General features: G+C 35.1%; 1 protein-coding gene across 2 annotated transcripts in view; it reads right to left on the bottom strand.

The window, feature by feature from the left end:
* Positions 1-25657, bottom strand: part of retm (real-time) — a 36413-nt gene extending 10756 nt beyond the window's left edge. For both annotated transcript variants that reach the window (XM_071591899.1, XM_071591900.1), the window contains exons 1-11: positions 25472-25657; positions 24880-25029; positions 22830-22961; positions 20664-20923; positions 20220-20335; positions 14461-14660; positions 11178-11367; positions 7167-7255; positions 3405-3542; positions 1509-1629; positions 936-1054 (exon numbers count right to left, since the gene is read on the bottom strand). In XM_071591899.1, the coding sequence (XP_071448000.1) occupies positions 936-1054; positions 1509-1629; positions 3405-3542; positions 7167-7255; positions 11178-11367; positions 14461-14660; positions 20220-20335; positions 20664-20923; positions 22830-22961; positions 24880-25029; positions 25472-25534 (1578 nt within the window). In that variant the 5' untranslated portion in view covers positions 25535-25657. The remainder of the gene's footprint in view (positions 1-935; positions 1055-1508; positions 1630-3404; positions 3543-7166; positions 7256-11177; positions 11368-14460; positions 14661-20219; positions 20336-20663; positions 20924-22829; positions 22962-24879; positions 25030-25471) is intronic.
* Positions 25658-25769: the final 112 nt, after the last annotated feature.

The raw sequence follows: 25769 nt of genomic DNA, 5'->3' as shown, positions 1-25769 counted from the left end.
CAGAAATGAATAATCAGCTGTTTTTTATGAAGAATAATGAAAGAATGAATGTTGCTAAGATGTAAAGAATGCCAAATTTTCAGCTTATCTTATGTGGAACTAACAGGGAGAAGTGGCTGGGATTAAAGAAGGGAAGACTTGCTTTTATACTAAGAAACATTATGGCCTTCCGCAAGTCATATCACATTCTTCTTTTTGTTACAATTTTTCACCATTAAACTATTGCTATACTTCATCCTATTTTATACATATATTCTATTAGCAATGTGGCATAACGACTTACAACATCATCCTGCAGTTTTCCAATAAATAATAGTTTTTTTAACTGCACCAGTGATGTGACCCCTCTAAATTGTTAGATATTGCAGTTAACATATGTCAGAGAGACACTCCTAGTAACAAGCTAAGTTCTCAAACTGAGTATGGGCAGTTGTTACTCATTTGCATTACATCCAGTACCATGATACAAGTGATTAAGATTAGTTTTCAGTAAAAAAAAAGACTCCTCCTTACATTCAGTCATAAAGGTGTTCTACAGACAATATCTCTTTTGTTTCATTTCTAAATTACATCCAAATTCTTTTGTCAAAGGGTAATGCCAAAATTTATTTCATTCTCTGTTCATTGCCAAATGTAAAAATGTAAATTAATGAAGTTTGCAATTTTTTTCAGAAATACAGAATGGAATCAACAGCAAATGCCAGAAGTTGATGAAACTTTAGTATCATTTTAAAATTGAAACATGGGACTTTATCAAATATATTTTTAAGGTCCCTACTACGACAAGGTCAGAAATTTAACCAGCATTTCCTCATCATATGAAACAATTTTCATTACATAATCTCATGGTTTAACCATTTTTCAATATTCATTAAATAAATATAATCAATTAATTGGATAAATCATCACATTCAAATGTGGAATATATTACATACACGGCAAGGACCTCCAAGGAAGTCAGGAACATATTTTTCTGGAATGTAGTCAACAAGTCCACCAACAGCCTGGTAATCATTACCGCCATAAATTAAAAATTTAGCCCGGGTGGCTTCATCTGTGGATTCAAAATAAAAAACACCAATTCTTATTTACCAACATTTTCAAAATCTAACTCATTGAAGTCAGCTAAAGAAGATTTGATAGGCACATTGTGTTTCGTGGATACACAATCGATAGCATTGCCCTGCTGCATGGTTTCTTTCATGTTTCGGTTTCATCAACCATTGCAGTCATCTAAGATTACACTACTACCACACTGATTAGCACTTCAGATAAGATTAAAAGCTTAAATTTGCATTTTTGAACATTTAATTACAACTGACTGTGAAAAATATAATGGCAAATAATACATCCTGTAATTTTTTGGCGTTTTGATAGATTAAACAGAGTATAGTGCAATTTATTGAAACTTGTTAGAATCTTATAATCCCAGATTGAACTAATGTTTAATGCATAAATGTAACACTTGGAAACAATTTCACATAATACTCAAAAGAAAAGGTACTTACGAATGAAGGTTCCTACAACTGTCCATATTATTGGAAAGACACGAGGAGCTCGCACAAAGAGTAGCCTTCCCAGGGTTTCTGGGTAGTTACTTTCAACAACCTCAATTATACGAAGGAGAGCCTATGAATGTAAAGAATTCGACTATATATTTACAAGTTCAGAACCTTAATTACAACTAGAAACAAAATCAAATATACAAGGATACGTCAATAAATAATTGACTAAACTGGATATAGGCTATAATAATCAAAGTAACTTCCTCAAATTTATTTCACTTTTCTAGGTATTCATCCGGTACATTCAGACACTTATCCCATCTCTTCACAAGTCCTTGATAGCTAGCAGTAAAGAAGTCTTTTGTTTGCCGTCACAGCCAACAAGTAACTTCTTGGACTACAGCATCATCATTTTCAAAATATCGGCCATCCAAATGAATTTTTAGGGGCTCGAAAAGATGAAAATCATTGGAGGACTAAGTCCGGACTGTACAGTGAATGTTTCAGCATACCCAATAAAATATACACAACAGCTCCTGCATGTGTCTTACTGAAGTTTGTTACTGATTTATTGACTTACCCTCATATCATGTAGAGAAATATTGATGCTTTAAATTTTAACTCTCATATCTCCAAGGTTAAAGTTAATAACTCTGGCTAAAGAATCTAGACAGTACATTTTTCAGATTAAAACTCATCATTTTGTATGAATTTGTGTTAATACTTTCATAAAATGAGGCATAATAGATAATAAAGAATATAACTTCATAAGAAAAGTTGTAAATAGCCAGCTGTCTCCTAGTCAAATATCTGATATACTTAAACTAATTTGAATTATTAAAATTAGATCCTTTCACAAAATCAATGCACATATTATAAATCCAAGTTGTGCGAGTTGCCTATCTACTGCATCTTGGTAACAACAGCATGTTACAACAATGAACTATAATTTCATTCCCGTAATATGGTTTGTCGGTTTTGAAAGGAATCAGACAACATTCATATGATTAAGCATTTGGAAACATATATTTCATTTTAGTACTGATTCACTAAGTTATAAAATATTTAAAAGTGTAATTTTTTGTGGATAATACATACAGTGGTGAGGTTCAAGTTAAAATTTCAGGAAGGCCGAAGGAAATCATATACTATCAAGGTTGCCCAAAATCAGAGGATGTGCTAGGTTATTGAATAATTTGGTGTCAGAAAATTTTAAGAAACATTAATAGACTTAAAACACATTGTTAAAGGGGTTTTATGTAATTCATAGGCTCTAGGAGTGTATATATATTTTACACCTTCCCTTCTACACAGCCAAAGCTGGCCACAGCATATTTTCCACCATGAATAAAATTTAATTTTGTACCTGTGACCTAATAAGGCTACAAAAATTGCTTAATTTAACTTAAAATAACATAAGAATTAACAGTGTTATGATAGAAATTTTCAAATTCACTTGAATTAGGGCTTTGGCCCCTTTTTCAAATGTCTGCAATGATGGCATTAAATTACAGTTTGGAGTATTAAGATTCTATAAACAGCAGTACTATTTTAAAAGAGTAAAGTTATGGTAAGTTTCTAAAAGGTGAGAATTTAAGGCAAAATCATGATTTGACCATTCATTTGGTGGCATGAATGCATTAATTATTGCATATAAGCTGAATAATTTCTTTCCCTTTGTTATTACGTCTTAAAATGTTTGAAATACCTTGTGCCTTACTCACTACTAAATACTTACCTATGCCATTACTGGGAAAAATGAATTACATTTTTATTATTTTCATTTATTCACTACTTACTTTGAAACAAACATGTAATCTAAAATGGAAACCCATTAAAGTTGCAATTGAAAGTCCACGGATGAGGAATGGAGCATCATGATGAAATGGGAGCACTCACCCTGACACCAGGTCTCCAGAGATGCCTCATGTTAAGCCCATCTAGGTCCACCAATAATGCCCAAGTTGAAACAGGTCGACCCAGTGATAAAGTTGCTTTCTCAGTAAGACGTAATCCTTCTTCACATATATGAAGAGTCTGTAAAAATTATTTCACTTAGTTGGTGTGGCTTATAATAATTAACCTAAGCATGCTTATTAAGTGCAAGAAATATTTTCTATTAATAACATCAGCATCCAACAAGGAGATGTCAACTTTGATGACATATCCAGTCATTTTCTCTGAACAAATCTTAAAATAAACTTCACCACAGATGATACATTTGTTGGTAGATAAATAGAAAAATGGGAATTTCATTGAAACTTTTTGGTCTGAATCCTCTTAGTGTGGTGGGCCAATATATTAGCTTTTGCATCTCAGGCGAAAAATGCAGCCGGCTGATATATTGGCTCAAACGTAAGCTATTGTTTAAATTGTTATAATTTATTGAAATTTCATTGCAACTTAGGTACTGTTTCTATCATAACTATGACATCTATACTTTGCATAATCTTTTTTAAAATTTTCATTTTCTATTTTAAATTCTTCTTGTATGGTATAAATATTACTGTATTTTTTATTGAATTGTTTACATGCAGGGAAGCTCATTCTATATGAGCTGGTCTGCTCGTTTCTTTTGCTGAGTGGTCTTTTCATTCTGAAATCCTACTGATGGATGAATCTATTCAACTCTGCACACTTTTGAATGCTTTATAATGAATAGTCTTGATAAAAACTGCTAAGACTTGGGCGATACGGTGCTAGTGAAAGCATTACAAAGGTAAGGTGAAAAGCTGTCAGCCTGACAATGAAAGAGTGCAATGTCAGTTAAAAAATGATTTCATTTTTCTACAAAATCTCCCTTGACTTCAACACACTTGGTCCAGCATTTCTCCAGCATCAGTATTCCTCCCCCGAGGTTAGAGTCTGGAAGGCTGTGAAAATATCCATCTACGGACCTCTCAACTACTCCATTGGACACGAAGCGCTTCCCAGAATCAAATTTTTTCAAGCTTGGGAACAGATGGAAGTCCAAGGGTTTTAAATCAGGAGAATAGGGGGGATATTGTCGAGCAAATCAAATCCCAAATCCCATAGTTTTCCCATCGCCAACACACCTTTGTGAGTTGGAACTATGTCCTGGTGAAAGATGATTCTTCAAGCCAGGCCTCTTCTCGTGAATTTTGGCATCCAGTTGGTCAAGAACGTTGGAGTAATATTCGCCTGTAATTGTTCTGCCTTTCTCAAGGTAATCAATCAGCAAAATCCTTTTCGCATCCCAAAACACACTCGCTATGATCTTTCTGGCAGATGCGATCGACTTCACTTTCTTTGGCACTGAACCACTGGCTTCCACCCACTGCTTCGCCAGCTGTTTCATTCCTGGGATGTGTTGGTGGACCCATGTCTCATCTATGGTGACAAATTACCGCACAAAATCAGTTGGTTCTCTCTTGAATTGGTTCAAACATTGTTGCAAAAATTGCTTGCACATTTGCTTTTGAATGTCATTCAATAAATGCAGCACCCACCTTGTGCAGAGCTTTTGGGTCCATAAATCTATGGGCAAGATGTTTCGCACCCTTCCTTCTGATATCTCCACGGCCTTAGCTATCTCACTCATCTTTACTTGCCTATCATCCAAAACGATATTGTGCACCTTCTCAATGGTTTCCGGTGTTGTTGCGGTTTTTGGCTGTCCTTCATGTGGGTCATCTTTGTAGGATGTACGACAATGTTTAAATTCAGCTGCCCACTTATTAACGGTTGACATTGAAGGAGCAGAGTACCTGTCACTTTTGTCAACTTCAGATGAATATCCTTCGAGGTTAATCCATCCAAAACGAAGAATTTATGACCGAAATTCGAGTTTTTCCATTTTAATGAAAAACACTAAAGACATCTACTGCAACAATAAGCGTAAACCAACTACTTGAAGGAACAAGTTGAAACCAGTCTCCTGAACTTATGATACATGCACCCAGGCAGAATCATAAATTTTTGCTAATTGGAATGCCATCTCTGTGTCAGGCCGATAAATTTTCACCTTAACCTCGTACTATGCAAACCTATTGCTTTCCCTTACCTTCCATCCTAGGTAATCATTTAGGCTCTTTGTAATGAAATGACATTATAAGTGTTTCTCTTTATGATAGGGCTTGCTACTTTTACTGCCTTGAAATGGAAAGATAGTATGCAAAGAACACCATTCTCTTTTGGCTTTGAGTTTCATTGCCGTTTTTCCCTTACGCGTGTGCAGTTGAATCAAGCATGATTTCAAGGAAATATGAACGTTTTTATTTTTTCTTTCATTATTTGTGAAGAAAATAGTCCAATGACAATGATGACAAGAAATCAATACACTATAAGCATCATTGAGTCTCTTGAGATGGAATGCCTTGGGGAGATGGAGTGTTACATATCTCCACGTATAGGTATATCAAATGCCAGACTGGAGCAACTTCCAGGTAAAAAAGAAAAGAATTGTGTAGTTTGTAGCGGAATACATGGCCAGGAGAGAAAAAGGTCTGGAACAGTGTGCATACATATTAAAAAGGTTTGTATAGCATTTTTTTTTGGTTAGCCATATATGTTAGATGAATCTGACAACACGTGTAAGAACAGACTTTTCTACAAATTGTAACTTTGCGGAAGTAGACAGAAAGTAATGCAACTAAAAAGTAATTATTTATTTCTTAAAATTTTTTCCACAGGTCTTTTCGGTTAAATCTGTCATGTGAAAAGTGTTTTCACAAGAAATTGTTACAAAAGAGTATACCCATTCTTTGTGTTTCTTTTATAGCCTCTACTGAATATATGTTGAACGGTATTGGTGAAAGGTAACATCCTTGTCAAACGTCTTTATTTATTTTTGCTTCTAGTTTCTTCCTGTCTTTCATGCTGAATATTGAGTCTAACATTGTACAATTGGTAGATTATTTTTGCCTTGTTGTAAACCATACTGTTTCCAGTAATTTTGAAATGTAGTCTCACATAATATTCTTGGAGGCCTTCTTCTATTTCTGGTATGCATACCGAAAGACAAGTTGACACAAAGAATTTCTAATAACAGTAATCCTTGGGATATATACCTAAACCTTCTCTTTTTATTGAATTAAAATTGTTATTTAACAGATTGTCTCCAATTTTCCTCTTGGTTCTCTGAATTACTATTTGTACCAGTATCAAATACATAAGACTCTGCCCTCTTTGTTCCATGTTCTGCACATCTCTAGGGCTTTTATTTCTTTGGTATTGCAATCATTACATACTCATCAAAGTCCTTTGTCAACCTAGCATTTTAAATGGCCATTTTTGATTATTCCAAATCAGTTTTATCTGGATTCGCTTTTGGATTCTTTCATTATTTGCCCTACAATTTGGTCTATTCTGGACTCTACTCTCTTGGATTCATATCTGAGCAGCAATTGTTATCACTCAGCTAGCTGTCATCTTTCATCATGGCATGTTTTAGAGGTTCTGGTCCTTGACAAAATTCTTAGATACACTGATTCCACCAGTTCCTCATGCTTTCATTTTCTATTACTTTATTTCCACCTGTATCTCTGATGTTGTGAGCAATTTACAATAGTGTTATGCATACCAATACTTAGAGCATACTCTTACTTTGATTTAAAATTGAACTGTAATGCATCCAAAAAATTAGCAAGTCATAAAGTTATTTTAAAAGAGCCTTAGGATATTACAGTGGATGATACTTACAAGACTAAACAAACCATTTTCTCCAATTGCTCGTATTAGTCCTTTCACATCCATTTGACCCAGCCGGAGCAAATACAGTGGACGTCCCTCTGATCGAAAAAAATTGATTATGGAACAGATTCATTAAAAGTATTCTCTATCAAAGTAAGGGATTTCTGTTCAATACTCACAAATGACCAATTTTCTCAATAGGATATGACTTTCTTTGAACTCATTTTTCTGAGAGAATATTTAAAGAAACTATGGCTCACATTAGAGATATGACCAAAAAGAATGAATCACGCATTTGACAGCAGAAAATCTTGATGAATTCATGCAACATGACTGATGACGTTGCTCTAAACTGTTGATTATTGGATAAGCTTATACTTGACATTTAATTAATGTGAAGTCGCATTTCATTAATATGACTTCACTTTTAATTAATATTAATAAAATGTGCCGCTTTAAATAAATACATATGGTGCTAACAGTTGCCATAGTGAAATCTGATAATTTGATTGTACCAATATGTCTCACTTGATGTATAGCAAATTTGCATTCCAAAAAATAATGACAGGAATGAAGTCAGCATAAATCAGAGTATTTGTCCTAAGAATTTATGTGAATCAAGGGGGCATGCACATAGCATCAAAAAATCACATATGAGATTTAACATAATTATCAACAAAGGTTTAGCGTTAATTACTTAATCTGTGATAGCCTCATGAGTAATGGATTACAAATGATACCTTAATTTAGGTACATTGGCAAATGGTAGGGTATAAGTATTTTATCAGCATGAGAAAATTAATCATTTTTCTCTTCATGCCATGCATACACTCGATAAATGCACAGCAAAAACCAGAATGTGCACTAAAATGCCTTTGGAAATTTTTCCTCACTTCTACGAAATGAAATCACATTCACACCCAAAAATGGCTAGAATGATATTATTTCAAAAGGTAAATCCAAAACTTTTCTCTTAAATGTAGCTTACAAAGTATATTTTAGATGCAATGACAGGAAAAAGCAATTGCCAATTCACCAAATGGATTGTGCTTCACACTGTGCCCTCTAGTTCTGAATTGACACTTTTTTTGTATCAAGTGTATAATGTAAAATTAGGTGTATCAAATAAGTCAAAGACTACAATTGTAAGTTCTGTGCTGCATGCAATAAAATGCTTGAAATCTCCAGTTTAGTAACTGACCCATATGAGGTATATTGTGGTCAGAATAATTCCCAGGACTGCATGAATTATAAAAAATATATTTAAATATTAGATTTTAGAACACAAATAAAATATTTAAATACAATTGTTCTCTTTATTGGTGTGATTAACTGTGCATGAATGCATAATAGTTTCGTGTCTCATTCAATAAAGCATCAAAGCCTTCAGGACTCAAAAGCAATCCTTACCCTTCTCTTTCCTTGGTTTTCCAAGGCTTTGTCATCTATCCACCAGTGCTTAAACTTTAAGGTGATGTAGGACACAACCCTATTCACCAAAAAGTGGTTCAAGAAGCTCTGATGATGCAATAGCTTGGAATAGAACTGTGGGATTAAATTTACATTTCACTCGTATCAGCCTCCTAATACACCAGCACTAGATAAAATTTTACCAATATTTTGAAGCTTCTTTAAATGCTTCTTGTGAAATATTAATAGAAGGAATTTTTTTTGGTTTTAAGAGCTTACAGTTCTATCAAACTTGCAGAATACGTACATTCATCGCCCATACATTCATTATACACACTAAATCATAAAGAGTTATGCAAAGATTGATATTGATCAAAGGAAACGGATGGGAAAAATATATTTATGCATGTTTGCAATGCATGTACATATGTGCAGGCATGTTTAGGTGAGTGAGGGCAGAGCTCACCTATTACTAAGCCCAATGGTTCTTGAAATTCACATATCACATAAGGGGGTCAGTCCCTTTCCTTATGTTGTTTATGATTTCCCAGGAAGGTCTGGGACCCAAAAAACCACACAGCTTAGGTGAAGCTGAGGGTGCCCAGAAGCATCACCCAGACATGAATTGGGCCCTCTGGTGAGGAATTGTGAGAAAGGAGGAGATAGAAAAGATGAATGAGAAGTTATGTGCAAGGGACTTGTGGGATCAATTGCTCTGACAGGAAATGGTTGAGGTAGGAGAGACTTTCTGCATGTGTTATGGAGGTGTACAAAGGTTAGGTTCAGGAGTTCCAGGAAATGTTAAGTATCTCTGATACAGGAAGGGAGGCAATAATAGACTCCTTGTTCAAGGTAGTGATTTACAAATATGGAGATTTACTCAGTAGGTGAGTTACAGCAGGAGACAATGGGAAGAACAAGAACATTTGTTTTAAAAATGCTGTGAAAGATGTAAAAGTGAGGGGTACCGGGGTAGGGTAATGTAAGAGTGGAAATGTCCATGGGTGAAAAATTTTCTGATGGGCCATGGTTCAAGAGAAAGCTTACACTTCTAGAAGCATACTGACTCAATGTTATACACTAAGCCTTTTTTTCTCCACACCTTTTTTCCTTCTCCTTCCCCTCTTTTAACAGCCCAATCAAATCCTTCCCTTTCCCACTCATCCACATCCTCTTCCATCTGCCTCCATCTCACCTCAGTCTTCTCTTTCCTTCTGCTGAATAAGGCGGTCATATCACTGAAAATTATAACCAACCCATGTGTCACTTCATTTTACATTTTCACCCCACCTCATCCATGTACTCCTCGCTTTTATACCCTGCCAAAGATACATAAAACCAACATCCCAGGCTGATCACTTGTTTCTTCCTGCAACATGCCAACAGAGAGAATCTCTGCCTTTGTTGACCACTACCTCCGACCACTGCTCCACTCTACACCGCCCTATGTTCAAGACACCATTTCCCCATCCTCCGCTCAATCTCTCTCCCTCACAACACCCAAATTACCATGGCTACAATAGACAGTTACCCTATTTGCATCCCTTTACACCTCAATCCCTAACTCTGAGGGTCTCTTATCTCTCTGCCACTTTCAATCCAAATGCCTCACTCGACATATTCCCAGCACAGTTTCTTCTGATTCTCTCCCACCTTTTCCTAGCCCACAATTCCTTTTCCTTACATAATAAACATTACCTTTAGATTTAAGGCTGAGTGATGCGAAGAAGACTCAGTCCCTCATACAAGATTTGTATAAAAAGTATCGGTAACAATTTTTTCCAGACATGTGTGTGAAGGGCTGAATTCAGACCGTCCATTAAGTGTGCACATGATTTCAGATTGTGCTGGCAATGACAAGATATCAGTGTACACCATTATCACTGAAAATTTGGCGATGTAAAAGATTTGCAGTTAACTCATCCTGAAGGTCTTGACAGACAATCAAGAGCAGAGTCGAGTCTGTTTGCGAAGACCTGCAACACAACATGACAAATCCCCAACCCCCTTACAGTCCTAATTTGGCAGCAGCAGACTATTTCCTAGTTCCAAAAGTGTAATCCTCTCTCAAAGGACACCACAATTGGGCCATAAATGCTCTCAAAGAAGATCATTTCCCCTTCTCACAAATTATATTCTCGTTAATGGTGTCACCTTGCAATTGCTTTTCGTTTATGCATATGAGAAGTAACCTTTCAACATCATTGAGAATACGTAACCATTGTGTAGATACCCTTGTCACTCTACTTGCAGCATATCCCTTAAATCTTGTCCACGTCCTTGAAAAAAAGGCCAATTGTTGATGTCGACCAATTGTTGATGTGCATACTAGATCAGCCATGCTCACACCTTGTTCCTGATTTTCAATGATTTTACTTTTCATTTCTGTTATTTTTATTCTCTTATGGATTTTTCCTTTATGTTAAGTGAGTCATTTTTAGGATCAATATTTTCCTCGTCATGCAAGGTTCCAATATATATCCATTTTTTGCCAAAATATTTTTATACGTCCATTAATTGCAAGAATATCTTTTCACTGATTAGTGGGTTTTTGTATGAATAAATGTGTAAATGCATTTATTAGAAATCCAGGAAAATCATAACATTTACCTTTATCTGAATGATGCCATCCACCGGGGAAAAATTCTTTAACAGCTTTGGGTTCTATATATGTAGATAAAATGGCATCCGCATTCACCTTTCTCCTCCATGCTAATGATGATGAAACCATTTCCAAAGCCCTCTCCACATTAAAATCCCTGGCACGTAAAAATCTCAACAATACAGCATCACTGGGTACCTGAGAAAAAAATTATTACAGTGATAATGGCAGGAGCAGTACTTAAGATTTGCAAGGTTTTATAGATATTGCCAGTAAAAGTCTATTCTTGCATAATAGCCATGATCCAAGAATGAATGTAGATGTGAACTTAGGTAAAAATTACTCAACTACCCCATTTAACAATCATAAAACCAACAGCAAGATTATAATAACAGGAAAGTTTTAAATTACACAGATTATATAAATTATGACAAAGAATACATAAAACCATGGTTTATACTCCTACTTCAACAAATTAAAGAAATTGGCCTGTCATTTATTAGTTTGCAGCCAGTGTTTTAGGACTGAGGATCAATTGCAACAAAGTATTATTTTTGCCCTGAGTTGATTGACTGTTTTCATTTAAATGGCTCAAGTACATCAGAAATTAACATGGCTGAAGTACATCAGACAGATATCAAGTACACCTTCAGCTGCAGGTAACTCACTTTTTCTAGCATTCAGAGGAAGGACCACTCTGTTGAATCAGCAGTATGTAAAAGCATACTACTTCATGTGAACATCAAAGCTGGAGCTTTGTCTGCAATTACATGTACTTTTCAAATTTGCTCAAGTTAAAATATTAGCAATAAAAATGAGTTCCTTACATTCATGCTACTTTCATGCACTATAATATTATAAATGTATTTGCAAAAAAATTAAAAACTTTAAATCAATGAATAGACACATTTTCAACAGATAAAAATGAGTTTATGTTCAAATTTAGCAAAGTAAAATTTTCAATTGTTCCCGGCTCAACCTTGTGGAAATTCATTTTAATGAAATGAAGAATACAATATATCTTTCCAATGTCCTTTATTTACGTACAGCCGGTTTCAACGCTCAAGCGTCATCATCAGGTACAAATTAAACAAGTCGCAGTCCATTTATATATCACCCTCTCACCCACCCCTCCTCTCCCTCATGAATGGTATATAAATGGACTGCGACTTGTTTGATTTGTACCTGATGATGATGCTTGAGCATTGAAACCAGTTGTACGTAAATAAAGAAATAAAGGACAGTGGAAAGATACATTGTATTCTTCATTTAATTAAAGTAAAATTTCTTCATTATATTCCCTTATCCTGGTTTAATACCTACATATTTTGCACTTAAAACTTCAATAGTTACAGGCAAAATGAATGCTTATTACAAATAACCACTATCTCAAAATTTACCCAAGTTCCTGTCACCAAAATCATCTTAAACTTATGACCTCTAAATAGAATACAAGGCCTGTAAAAAAAAAGATGAGTTTGAACGAATACTTAATTTTATTAGCTACCCTTTAACCATGCTTATCGCCTTCAAAATATAACCCTTGGCTGCCAATACAATGCTCCCAACCATTTTTTAGAGCTTTTGAATGCTGCCTGGACCTCTTCTTTCAAAATAGCCTTCAAGCCTGGAGTACAATTTTGTTGGATGTCTTCAATAGTTTCAAATTGGCATCCTTTCAAGATGTATTTAAGCTTACGAAATAGGAAAATTCTACTGGAGCAAGATCCCGAGATTAATGTGACTGAGGGATCGCCAGTGTGCTGTTTCTGGCCAAAAACTCGGTAACAATCAATGATGTGTGCACCAGTGCATTGTTATGATGAAAGCACCAAGACTTGTTTTCCCCAATACACCCTAAATTTCTGCCAAAATGGTGAAACATAATCTAACACTATTGTCAACTTCATTGGCAATCTCCCTGCCATTTGACTTATGGTTTGCACGCACTAAATAATTCACACTGTTGTCGTGGGCGTCGTTTATTGCTGTCGATGGCCATCTATTTCTTGGATCTTGCACGGCCAAGGTTTGTCCAGACTGGAAGGGGTATGTGCCAACAAAAACACTGTGCCCAACTCATAGATTCATTGCCAAATGTCTCTTGAGTCATTGCAAAAGTTTCGTTTGCACTTTCCCTGAGATTAAAACAAAAGTCAATGCACAAGTGCTGCTTCTGTAGCCCCTTCATTCTCAACTACACAAGGATTTGTACAGCAAACATGGGCAAGCTCAGATAAGAATCGCTGTAATGCGGAGACAACTTTAGATTTGGTCACGATCCAGGTGGTATTTTATTTCTCACAGATGCCGCTATTAGGCGACACCTCACTGATTGCGATCCATCAAGCAGTTTCCGCATAGAAAGACCAGTCTCATTTTTTTTGTACAGATCTTGTACATCACTTTGGGGAAGTGTGTCTGCGATGGGAGATCTGGCTTCAAGAGGAGCTGGGGATTTTATTATCATAAACAGTATTTGGAATCTCCACTTTTCTTTCACTCTCAATTGACAGCCAATCAATTTAAGTATTCATTGCCTCATCATAAGTGATGAACTTGAATGCATACATACACAAGTATAATAGGTTTTATCATTGATTATATTTTGCATTTGAAGAGTTTGTGATTTTTAAGCTCTTTTTGAGAATAGCACCTCATGGGTCCAAAGTTTGTTGACATGTTATAAACACTTCATTCCAGTACGTCTTGATGACAATGACCTTCATTCACCACCCACAATTTAATGCAAAGGCTCATTGAAAAGGCAAAAATATTCTACATAGTGAAATTTATGACCTAATTTACTTACACCTATACATATTAGTTATCGCATGAGAAAGCTTGGATCCCTATTTCATGATCACTCATGAAGTACTGTCCATTAAACAATAGAAATAAGGGAAGTAAATTTCAGATTATTGCAGATTATTACGTGTAAGTAATTGGAGGGTGACGAGTTATTGAGAACGAAGAGATCAAAGGATTGGAAACATCTTCACAATCAAGAGATACTTCATAAATGTGAGTTTTGGAAGTAATATCTGGTGAGTTGAGTAATATGAAGATTTAGCTATAATTAAGGCAAAAAGAAAAGTTGGTTAATATTTACTCTCAAAGTAAGAAGAGCGTAATCAAAAGAATAATATTCAGGGATAATAAATATAACTAACGAGTTCCTACAACACTTAAAAAATATACAGTGCACTATAGAGAGATTTAATTTAATATCTTATATTTTTAAGGAAACATTGATGACATTCATAGCTTCTTCACTGTACAATAACATACCTTTCCATGGCAAAAATGAACAACGGACGCTCTCAACTGAATAAGTCTCGACTCTTGTAGTGGAGTCAGGTTGCCAAGACACCGTTTGATGTAGTCAGATTCCAAGCCCAAGCAAGATGCATGACCATGATTATTCAGAGTTGACCCAGCGCAATTTCTTGAAACCACAACACAAGATTCCTTATACTCATGTGTCACTTCTAAAAAAAAGAAATATACATGAAATAATTGAAACTTTGATAAATAGTAATTAAGTTGTAGTAAAATGTTCAATTATGGTTGCAAACACACAAGGGAGAAATTTCCAACTAGAATTAACCAAATAAATGAATTCAATAGATTAGGGAGGAATCAGAATAAATAATAATAATAATAATAATCTTTATTTGCCCAGAAGACACTGACACAGTGTAATAGATACATCAGATAAGTGTATAGGACACGTCATATGTACATATAGATGTTAAACAATGATGAAATTCAGAAAAGCATGACACAATAATAAATTTTTTGCATAAAATATATTCCATATTCAGTATGGTTATTTTTTCTCCATGAATTCCATAACAGAATAAAACTGTTCTTTCCTTAAAAATGATATTAATTTCTTTTTGAACAGGACTGGATCCTTTACGTACTTAAAATCGTAAGGGAGCCTGTTCAGTGCAAGGAGGCCCATTGATTTAGGCCCCAGGGATGTATTTAAAGTCCTGCAATAAGTTTGATGCAGGTCTCTGCAGGCTCTGGTTTGGTGGCAATGAACGTTGTCATTTGTCATATAATTGGATATATTACTTTTAGCGAAAATGCATACGACATAAATGTAAATACATGGAACAGTCAGAATATTTAACCTTTTGAAGAAGGAAAGACAAGGTGTATTGTAGGGAGCATTGCATATTAATCGTATTAAACATTTTTGAGCTTTAAAAATTGAATCAGAATGAGGGGAAGAACCCCAGAACAGAATACTATAGATAATTAAAGAATAAAATTCTCCGTAATAAATTGAAAGTAAGATATCAAGGCTTACAGATTTCCTAATACTTCTAATAAGAAAGCAAATGGAATTTAACCTGCTACGAAGATTGCATATGTGTTCATCCCATGATAAATTTTTATTTATAACAACTCCCAAAAACTTGGATCTAGAAATTTGAGGTATACACGTTCCCCCTAGGTCAATGGCCAATGAAGCAGGGGCTTTATTTTTATTAGAGAAGTATATGAGTCCAGACTTGTCAGGGTTGAGTTTCAGAGAATTTTGTGAACACCATTCACAAAGAAGTTCGGAAACTCTAGCTGCTGTCAAGGTCAAGTTGTTTAACGATGGTGCTGATACAATTACGTTAGTGTCATCAGCATATAAAATTGGCTCGGCTCCTGGAACTGACTGCAGAACTTTTGGTAAGTCATTAATGTAAAGTAAAAATAGGATAGGGCCCAAGACTGAGCCTTGGGGTACACCTAATGTAACTTCTTTACTAGAAGTAAAATTAGTACCGTTCTTTGACAAAATAACCTGTTGGTGCCTTGCGCTGAGGTAAGATTTGATCCAGTTATAAGGGATACCTCTGATGCCATAGTGTCCTAATTTGGACAAGAGTAACTGATGATTAACTAGGTCAAAAGCCTTGGAAAAATCGAAGAATAGTCCCAAGGTTTCAATTCTATTATCAAGATTTGAAAGTATTAGGTTTACGAGGTGATAGGTAGCTGTAGATGTAGATCTGCATTTCCTAAAACCATTCTGTGAGCCAGACAAGAGATTAAAAGATTCAAGAAATGATGTAAGTCGATTATGGAAGACCTTTTCAAATAGTTTCCCTATCTGGTTTAATAAAGATATTGGACGGTAAGAATTCATATCCTGCTCACTACCTTTCCCTTTATAAAGTGGTACAACTTTGGCAATTTTAATGGCATCAGGAAAAACACCAAGTTGTAGGGATTTATTAATTAGGAAGAGTATCTGTTCCTTGATAGAATTAATTGATTTTTTTATCACAATCCCTGGGATACCATCTGTACCAGGACTACTTTTGTTAGGGAATTTTTTAATGATGTTCATCAGTTCCAGTTCAGTACAAGGAAGCAGGTACAATGAATTAGACAGGCTTGGGATTAGAGGATAATTAACAGGAATTGGAGTATTTGTAGTAGTCTGGTGGGACAAGTAGAAGTCATTTAAGTTGGATGCCATTTGAGAGTAATCAGAAATAACATTACCGGTGGAGTCCTGTAATTTGAAATCATGATGATTATTGATAGAACACTTAGCTTCCTTTATAATCTTCCAAATTTCTTTAGATTTGTTATCGGCATTGAGAATTCTACAGTTGTTAAATGTTTTTTTAGCCAGTTGTAACTTTTGACGGTACGTTTTTTTCAGTGTTCTATACTCCAAGCAGTCTATCGAGTTACATTTATTTTTATAAGAGATAGCTAACTCCTTCATTTTTTTCGAGAGGCATCGTATTTCATCGGTGACCCAATGGTTTCTAGTATTTAAGGACAAGTTTCTAGTTTTGTGGGAGACCAATGGAAAACAAATGTCAAAGTAATATTGATATGAAGAATAAAAATACTCAAATGAGTCATTGTAGGATCTGAGTTGGTATAAATCAGACCAATCATGGGACTTCAACATATAATTGAAGATAATAAAGTTTTGCTCTGTAAACTGCCTTTTATAAATTTTTTTGCAGTGACTAGGAGAAGAAATTAAAATCTTGCATAGAAGAGGATAGTGATCTGATATGTGGGATTTGATTACTTCAGTATTTACTTTTCCCAAATCAATGTTTGTTAAGATATTGTTTATAATAGTAGAGGAAAGGCCGTTTACCTTAGTGGGTTCGGTATTAGTAACACAAATGTTGAAAGAGGTAAGGATATCTAAGAATTCCTGTTTGGCTTTGGAATTACTTGCGAAATCACAATTAAAGTCCCCAGTTATAATTAAATTAGGTTTTGGTATAGCATCATGAATTAGCTCTAATAGTTTGGCAAGTTTGTTAAGAAATACACTAAAATCACTCGAGGGAGAACGATAGATAGATAATAAATGATATGCGACATTATTTACACTGAGACCCATGACACAGGACTCGAAGGACAACTCTTCATTGAGAAAATCCTGTGAGAAACAGGTTGGGAAAAGGCGCACACACTGTGAAACTAGAACCAATACACCTCCATTTCTATGCTTTGAACGGCAAAATACATCGGCGATGGAATATCCAGGTAGATTTAAAAATTTCAAATCACTTAATTTCAACCAGTGTTCATTAATACAAAGGACATGAGGTTTATATTCACTCATCAGGACCTCAAGATCCAGCAACTTGTTACTAAGACATTGAATGTTAATGTGCAGGACCTTGAGGTACTTCGCTACCCTGTCGATGTTGTCGGGCGTGTCTTCCAAAAAGAATAATTTCCGACGTGCACATATTTGGGCCAAAATGAAGGCTTTATGAGGGTTTCCCGTAGCTCACTATTCACTGAAATGCGGAAGGAGGCATGGTTGCCGCGGGTCACTTCGAGCTTGACAACTTCCATGACCGATGAAGTATCCAGATCAGGAATTTCCTCTCGAACATATTCCTGAATAGCTTCCACAGTTGTGCTGGAGTTGAGATTCCATACATGAAGATGCGATCGTCGTGGAATACCTGCGAGGGAGCACATCTTCTCCGACGATCCTATCGCCAGAGGAGTACGGCGTCTTCGTTTATTGGTCGCAGGGATGAATCCATCATCAGATGCATTAAGAGGATGACGAGGTTTAAGAGTCATAACAGATTCAGGTTCAGAGGAGTCACACAATTCGACATTGCGGGCACTTTGGGCAGATTTGCTCAAAGTGGCAGCAGTGAATGTATCACATTTCTCGGAAACGGTACATATTTGCTCTGGGGCTCCTTCTTTAGAGATCGCAGTCTTAGATTGACGCGTGACTGGTTTCTCGTACTTGGGAGTAAGAATTTTTGGTTGAACTGGTTCCACAGCTGCTTTCACAACATTTGCGAACAAAGGGTTTTCCTTCTGTTTGACCTGAGTCAATTCACGGACACTTTTAAGGTTGTTTACGTCGTGCTTGATAGCTTCTAGGTCGGCCGCCATCTTAGCGATCGAGAACTTGTTAGTACGGCATGAAAAACATCTCCAGAAAATATCCCGGCAGCTTGCTAGCGCTTTACATGCTATCTCGTCTAAGCCGGAGCATTTATAATGAAAAAGAAGTGGACAGAGTTCACAAGTAATAAACTTTTCGCCTAGATTCAAGGAATTATTACAGCCACTACAGGCTCGTACGATATTACTGGCCGCCATGATACAATAAAAAAAACTAAAGCTGTCACTTGCTCTAGCTAAAATTTTCCTCATAAAATTCTATGCTAATATAGCTAAAATATTGATTCCAGGTAGAAATATCTCCCGCAATGGACCAAAAATAAAATGATACCATGATGTAATAATTAATTAAGAAATATGTGTAAGTAAAAACACTATGTGGTAACAGTCTCAGTGCACAGTTATTAAGTTCTCCATTTTATGACTAAAAGCAAAAAATACAGAGCTTTCATATGCACAAAATTCATTTCATTACGTGAGCAGTAACTATGAACTGTTAACAAATATATATTGATCATAACTTGAAATTTCCAGCAATATCTACATCATATAATCATAAATTAAAATAGTTTGGCAATGATACAGGCAAGGTAATTGAATATATGGAATGCCTTCATCCTTCGTTTTCAATTTCATTACTTCTTAGCACCACTCAAAATCTGGTTGCCAGCTAATTCAATCTGTGGCTGGCACACAGAATCAATGGGGTTTGCACAATTGCATACACATGCAGTTATTGTTGCACTTAAACCAATCCTAAAATGTTCTTATCATCCAAAGTGGCTTATCAAGAGTGCTAGAGAAATCTTGCTGGCAGCATTCCCACATGCCTTTTTACTGACACTCTTTTACTAAATAAGGGTTTTTATCCCATTCACCACATCAGCTATTTTTATAGCTCCCTCGTTCTTTTGATCTGCTCAGTACAGTAAACATGGTTAACATCACCATCTCATATTTAAAAACCAGGTCCAATACACATATACCACTACCATTTAATGAAAAGTTCCTTTTTCAGCAACACCATCACCATCTTCTTCTATGGCTTTTCTCATGACTGGAAACTTTTTGGGTGCCATTATAAATGAGTTTCATTAAAAGAGAAATGAAAAAACAAAAACCTCACAAAAGCATTGGGCATTAACAGACTTAATTTTGGTGCATATTACATTTGACAAAATATTTGTTTTAACCAAGAGGTTAATTTGTACAATAGGCTTCCCATTCCAATTTTGCCCAATGCCATATCAATATGTTGGGATGTGATTCCTCGGGGGCGAAAATCTAAATTTTCTTTATATGACTCAGACCGTCACATTTGCAAACCAAATTTTGAAATTTTATTCAAACTTCAAACTGGAATTTCCTCAATTTGTTTGGTCTCAATTCAAGTTATCCGAGCATCAAACTGGTCAACTTTTGAGGGCCCCATTTGTTTACAAAAGGTTAAATGTTGATACCACTGACCTTTACTTAATGCCTATGGTAGTAAATTAAGAAAACTGAGAGAATACAAAACATAGACCATAAAATTTTTAGAAGATTGAAAAAAAATCTCTTGTTCAAGTATGAAGAATTTTGTCTCAGTGAAAGTCTGCTATCTTAGTGCATATACTCACCACAATCCAAGAACTTAGAGGTTGGTGAAAGCTGTGGCGAAGAATGGGTAGGTGACGTTAAAGCTGGCGAGGATATTGTAGTCTCATCATATTCGAACACAGTGACCACATCATCCCTTTTAAAACAATGTATATTAATCATTAGACATTCAAAATCAACACAAATTATGTAATTCTTAAATTTTTCAAACACTTAAAAGCAATGATTCAAGAGGAGTTGCCTACATAGTTGTAGGGGGCTACACAGGCTGTGCGATAAATTGGCACACCTTGGGTAGGCACTTTTACTATGGGTAGGTTAGAACTAGTAATGATTGTGCTTTGCCAAGTTGAGTAGGACTGGAATCTCAGCTCAGATGTTTTCAATATTTATCTCTGGCATTACTTTAAATAATAGGAATCATTCCGCAATTCTAACATAATGTTCGGCATTATAAGACATACCTGGATGATGGTGATAGCTCACTCAACGACTCCCCCTCTTTCTCATTAGTGGCCCCTTCCGACCAAAGAGGCATTGAAGTAATTCCCTCTTTCTTCAACTCAGCTATGAAATGTTCAATAATCTCTTTGCCTTTAGCTATGTTCTGGGAATACTGCTTCATCGCCAACTTTTCAATGGTACTTTCCAAACCAAAGAAAGACTTTACATCAAGTATAGCAGACTGCTCAAAACACGTCCAATCAGAATTTTCAGGGTGAACCTGCAAATAGGAAGGTAGATTTTGAGACTTCCTTGGTGGGCATACTCTTACACAAAAATGATGTACAACCATTGAAATAATGCAAGATAACTATTAAAATACAAATGAGGGCATTTACAACGATGTACAATTAACTCTCAATTATCATGCTAATGGATCCATGATCAAGCACGGATAATTGAAAAACACAAATAACCAAAATATTAATAATATTTATTTGTCCAGTAGATACAGTGTTCAGTATTGAGAATATATGACAGGTGTATAGGACATGTAACTATGCAGAAAATATGGTCTTGATATAAACAGATATATATACAATTTCCTTATTCATTTCTTATGATTAATTCGTGTTTTTGAGGGATGAAAAAGTACATTTTTCCCATTTTTCAGCCATTTATAAGGGTGGAATTATAGTTTTACAAGAACACAGAACAATCATCAAGTGAATAGCAGAATGTATTTTCCTCAGAAAGCTAAACCAAGGAAGCCAGGAAAAACCAAATGAATCGAAAAGGATGAATATTGACAAAGAATTGCTGATATGGATTCATATTCCTCATTTGATACCAATTAAAATTAAGCACTGTAGGTAGATAGTGACTTATTTGTTGCATACTAAAGCTATGTAGTTTCATATTAAAGCTTTGTTCACCTTAAATGAGAATGTGGAATTCTCAAGGCTAATGGGAGGGAAATGGCGAGACGGTACGGATAGTACAAAAATGTTCAGCATAAAACGTTAAATGTAAAATGTATCACTGACAACTTTGCATTTTGAAAAATTAAAACTTTTTAGAAAGTCAAGGTATTTCAAACTTGTATCTCAACAAAAAGTATAAATTGTATAAGAAAAAAAATTCCTCCCATAGCAAACTTAGTATAATTTTCAGCATATTTGACAATTACCATTTAAATATTAATTGAGCAATTAAATTAGCATAAGCTTGCATCACAACTTTTAGTTCTAACCAAGTAATTATAATAATAGTAGTTGCATGCATGAAACCATTGTTCTCAATGTACTTGCATATATTTATAAGCAAAACTTGATAATTACACAGAAATCATAAAATTATGTACTTAAGAATGCCTAAGGTAATCTTTTACCCATATCTTATATACGTGGGGGTATCATTTTTAAGTAATTTTTCGATCAAACTGGCCACATGTCCCCCACAGACAATCCAAGAAGTGAAAGATCACTCATGGAAGATGCTGCCACAGTGAAGGAAGTGATTCTACAAGACCATAGAGCAACCAAATGAGAAATGAGATCCAAATGATCATGAATGAGATGATTCTTAGTATTGGCAGAGTGTGAAAAACTATTCAAGAAGAACTGCACATGCCAAAGGTGTCAGCACGCTATGTTCAACAACTACTGACTTTTTTCAGAGGCAAACACTGTATGACCTGCAATTGTAACTGGCAATCAAAGTGATATGGCTTTGGAATTTTGCCACCTGATCTCTCCCCAAGCAACTTTTTCTTATTCTAAGAACTCCCAGTGCGGGGTTGGAGACTTGACTCCATAACTACTGCCAATTATGAATATTAAAATTTTAACATGATACATATACCATTTAAAGTTTTGAAAAACAGATTTTTAAAGTTCCAACAAACTCATAATAGATATCAAGATAGCACAAGATTTTTTCCAACACTTTAAAAGAAAAGGTATTTGACATTTATTTAGCTAACGAAAAAGTGATTAATAAAAATAATCAATAACAAATCAAAGCCAAAATCACTATGCATTTGAAACACATATCTACAATGTAATTTATGCCAAGCATGAATTATATTCATCAATCATTTTGTTATCATTCCATGGACATATTTGGGCCTTTCACCAGTTCATTGGAAACAAAGCTAAGCAAAAATTAAGGAAAACCATACTTACAAAATAGTGACACTTTTCAAGCACATGAACACGAGAAGAAAAAGATTCATTCCACGCTTCTATATTAAGGGCACGTTTCCGGCGGTCAAGCACATTTTTCTGGATAAAATACACAAAGTCCACACCTATCATCTGTTGCAAGATAAAATAAATACACATTAATAATTAACAATATTGAAAACTCTCATGCAACATGTATTAAATGGGTACATATGTATTTATTTAGGTAAAACAAATCAATTTCCAATTCGTTGTCTTAAAATTGGAATACACATGTGAACATTTTTATGAAAATTGCAGCATTTCAGGTAGGCTAAATTGTACAAAAAATATATTTTCATAGAAAATTTCACTTTACAGAAGTTTCTATTATTAATATATTTTCACAGGTTTCAGCTTAAAATAAATTTGAAGTGTCGCTTCCACAATTTTTAAACTTCCAAATTTATCCATGACAAAATCTACTGCTTCATTGATTATCTCCGTCAAGAAAACACATGTATAAACATGCTCATGCCTTTCATGAACAAAAATGGTATGCCAGAGTGATTCCCACAATGGTATACAGAATTATTATGCAGATGAAATAAATTAATATTACAAGAGGTAGTAGTTTTCATTGAGTAGTATTTAGAAATTGAGAATTTTCTTATATTTTCATAAAAAAGTTTATTTTTTATTGCTGACAATCATGGCTGGAAAAAATGATAACCTGCTTGTTCAAGAGTAGAGAGAATTTTCAGTAGCACCATATAAAAATTAGATAAGTATACAAACAAAAATAATTACACTTATTTTGAGAACCATTGGTAAAACCTAGGAGGGTATCTTATGAATGAGATGTCTAACTGACTGATTAGCCAAGCACAACATTTTTCAAACCATGAATATACTTGTTAACCTAGATATTCCCACTGTGAGTACAGAGATTTCATGCCTGCATTCTGCACGTTATATTTTAGCACAATTCAAAAATTAAAAACCTTTCTATATTTTTACAGAAGATCTTCAAGAAAAAACAAATTTATACTCTGGCTTCTCCCCCAGGTTAAGTTTACAGGCTCGCCAGTTAACAGCCAATAGGCCCACATCCTGAAAATGTCAGCCTTGAACCTTAAGACCTTGATATGCAGTCCCACACTTTATACCACATTGACTGATTCAACACAATCCAATTGCAGATTCAAAACCCTTCTGGCATTCCTTGATGATTGCACAAGGATAGGAACACAATTTGGAACATAGTTTGGTGCCTTAATGCAGCTTTTTATTAAATTAATTAAACTGACTTTTTAATGACCTTGGGGGTATCATGCATTTCCCAAAGAATGGATCAGGAACATATAAAAACATTTCTCACTTTCCGATACCTCTTTTGGAAATTTAATTTAGAGGCCTTGTGAGAAAAAGGGGAAATAACTCAATTACCTATTATTACAGGTGGCAAACTTGTAACTATGCCGAGAAAATGAAATTATTATATGGCAGACACAGAGAGGTGCCCAGTGAGTAGATCACTTTTCTTATGCTAACCCGATCATGGTTTCAAATTTAGTCGATGCACATGGACACACCCAGTTAAACCCAACTAATATAATATTTTCATTTTGGAAAACCAAAATTTTTACAATGATGGGTTATATGAGTGCCTCATATCTGCTGAGTGAATTTTACCTTTTTGTAAATTTTAGGTTGATAACAGTCAATATTGACAACAATGACTCAAAAAAGTGGTAACTTGCTAGTTCAAGGACAGAGAGAATTATTGGTGGCACCTAGCAAAAATTAGATAAGTATAAAAGAATAGCATTGGATACATTAAACAATAATATATTGAGCACCATTGACATATCCTAAGAGGGCATCTTATGAATGAGATGTCTGCCTAACTGATTAGCCAAAAGCAATTTTTTTTACAAATATATTGATATTTCATACACCCAACTTTTTCTTTAAGACTTTATACATTGCTTATACGAGGCACTGACAGCATCTTTATTGCATGGGTTGATAGCCGCCATTACCAATACAAATGAAACCTGGTACCTACTTTTTTCAACAAATATGGAGCCTCAACGTTTAGCTTGCAACGACGTTCAGTTACTGTTTCAGCTCCATCATTAGATGTGCAATCTGCGAGAATTTCACTTCCCACAAACACTGGAATGAGTGAACAGGTTGGAAACCTCCGCAGATAAGCCTGAAATATTACCACCAACATTAAATACACCATTCTTGACATGAAATGAGGATCGAGTGTTGTAGTTTAAGGACAAATACTGCCCCTTCTTACTTTAGTCACAACACTTCAGTGAAAAATAATTTCCAGATACAGCCATTGTATTTATGGGGTATAAAAAATATATGGCTATGAAATCATGACAGAAATGATCAAGGTTATTAATTTTACCTTAGTAGCGAAACCTTGAAATCGACATTGATATTTCTACTAGGTCATGGTAGGAAATCCGAATACAACATAATTTTATAGACAAGAATTTTTTACAATCGTGTAGAAATAAAAATACAAGGTCTTATTTTTAATATCCAGCTTCTACGAGCCACTAACGCAATCAAGTAAGGACACCTACCACTTTTTCAAAAAACTTCGTAATAAAATTAACTCTAATACAAAAACTTACAGCCATCACCAACTCGAAGGGGTATTTGTATACCCTCACAGGGGATTGATATTCCTGTACCATGTTTATGTTTACTTTCGTCAGCTGGCAGTGATCCCACAAGTAACAGACATTACGGCGATTACTGCAAAATTTTGACAAACATGGCGTTTCTGCGGAACATCAAGTGAAACCCGCTAAATTTAAGTGAAAACATTGGTGTAAAGGTATGACCATGAAGCGTAAGGTTCTGTCCTCACTGGGTCTGACGAAAAACTATGATAATTTTTATATCAACTTCATGAGCAGGTTTTCTAAT

The sequence above is a fragment of the Hetaerina americana genome, unplaced genomic scaffold (assembly GCF_022747635.1).
Source record: "Hetaerina americana unplaced genomic scaffold, ioHetAmer1.1.p SCAF_5, whole genome shotgun sequence".
In the NCBI taxonomy this organism is placed as follows: Eukaryota; Metazoa; Arthropoda; class Insecta; order Odonata; family Calopterygidae; genus Hetaerina; species Hetaerina americana.
This window is presented reverse-complemented; position numbering and strand designations above follow the sequence as displayed.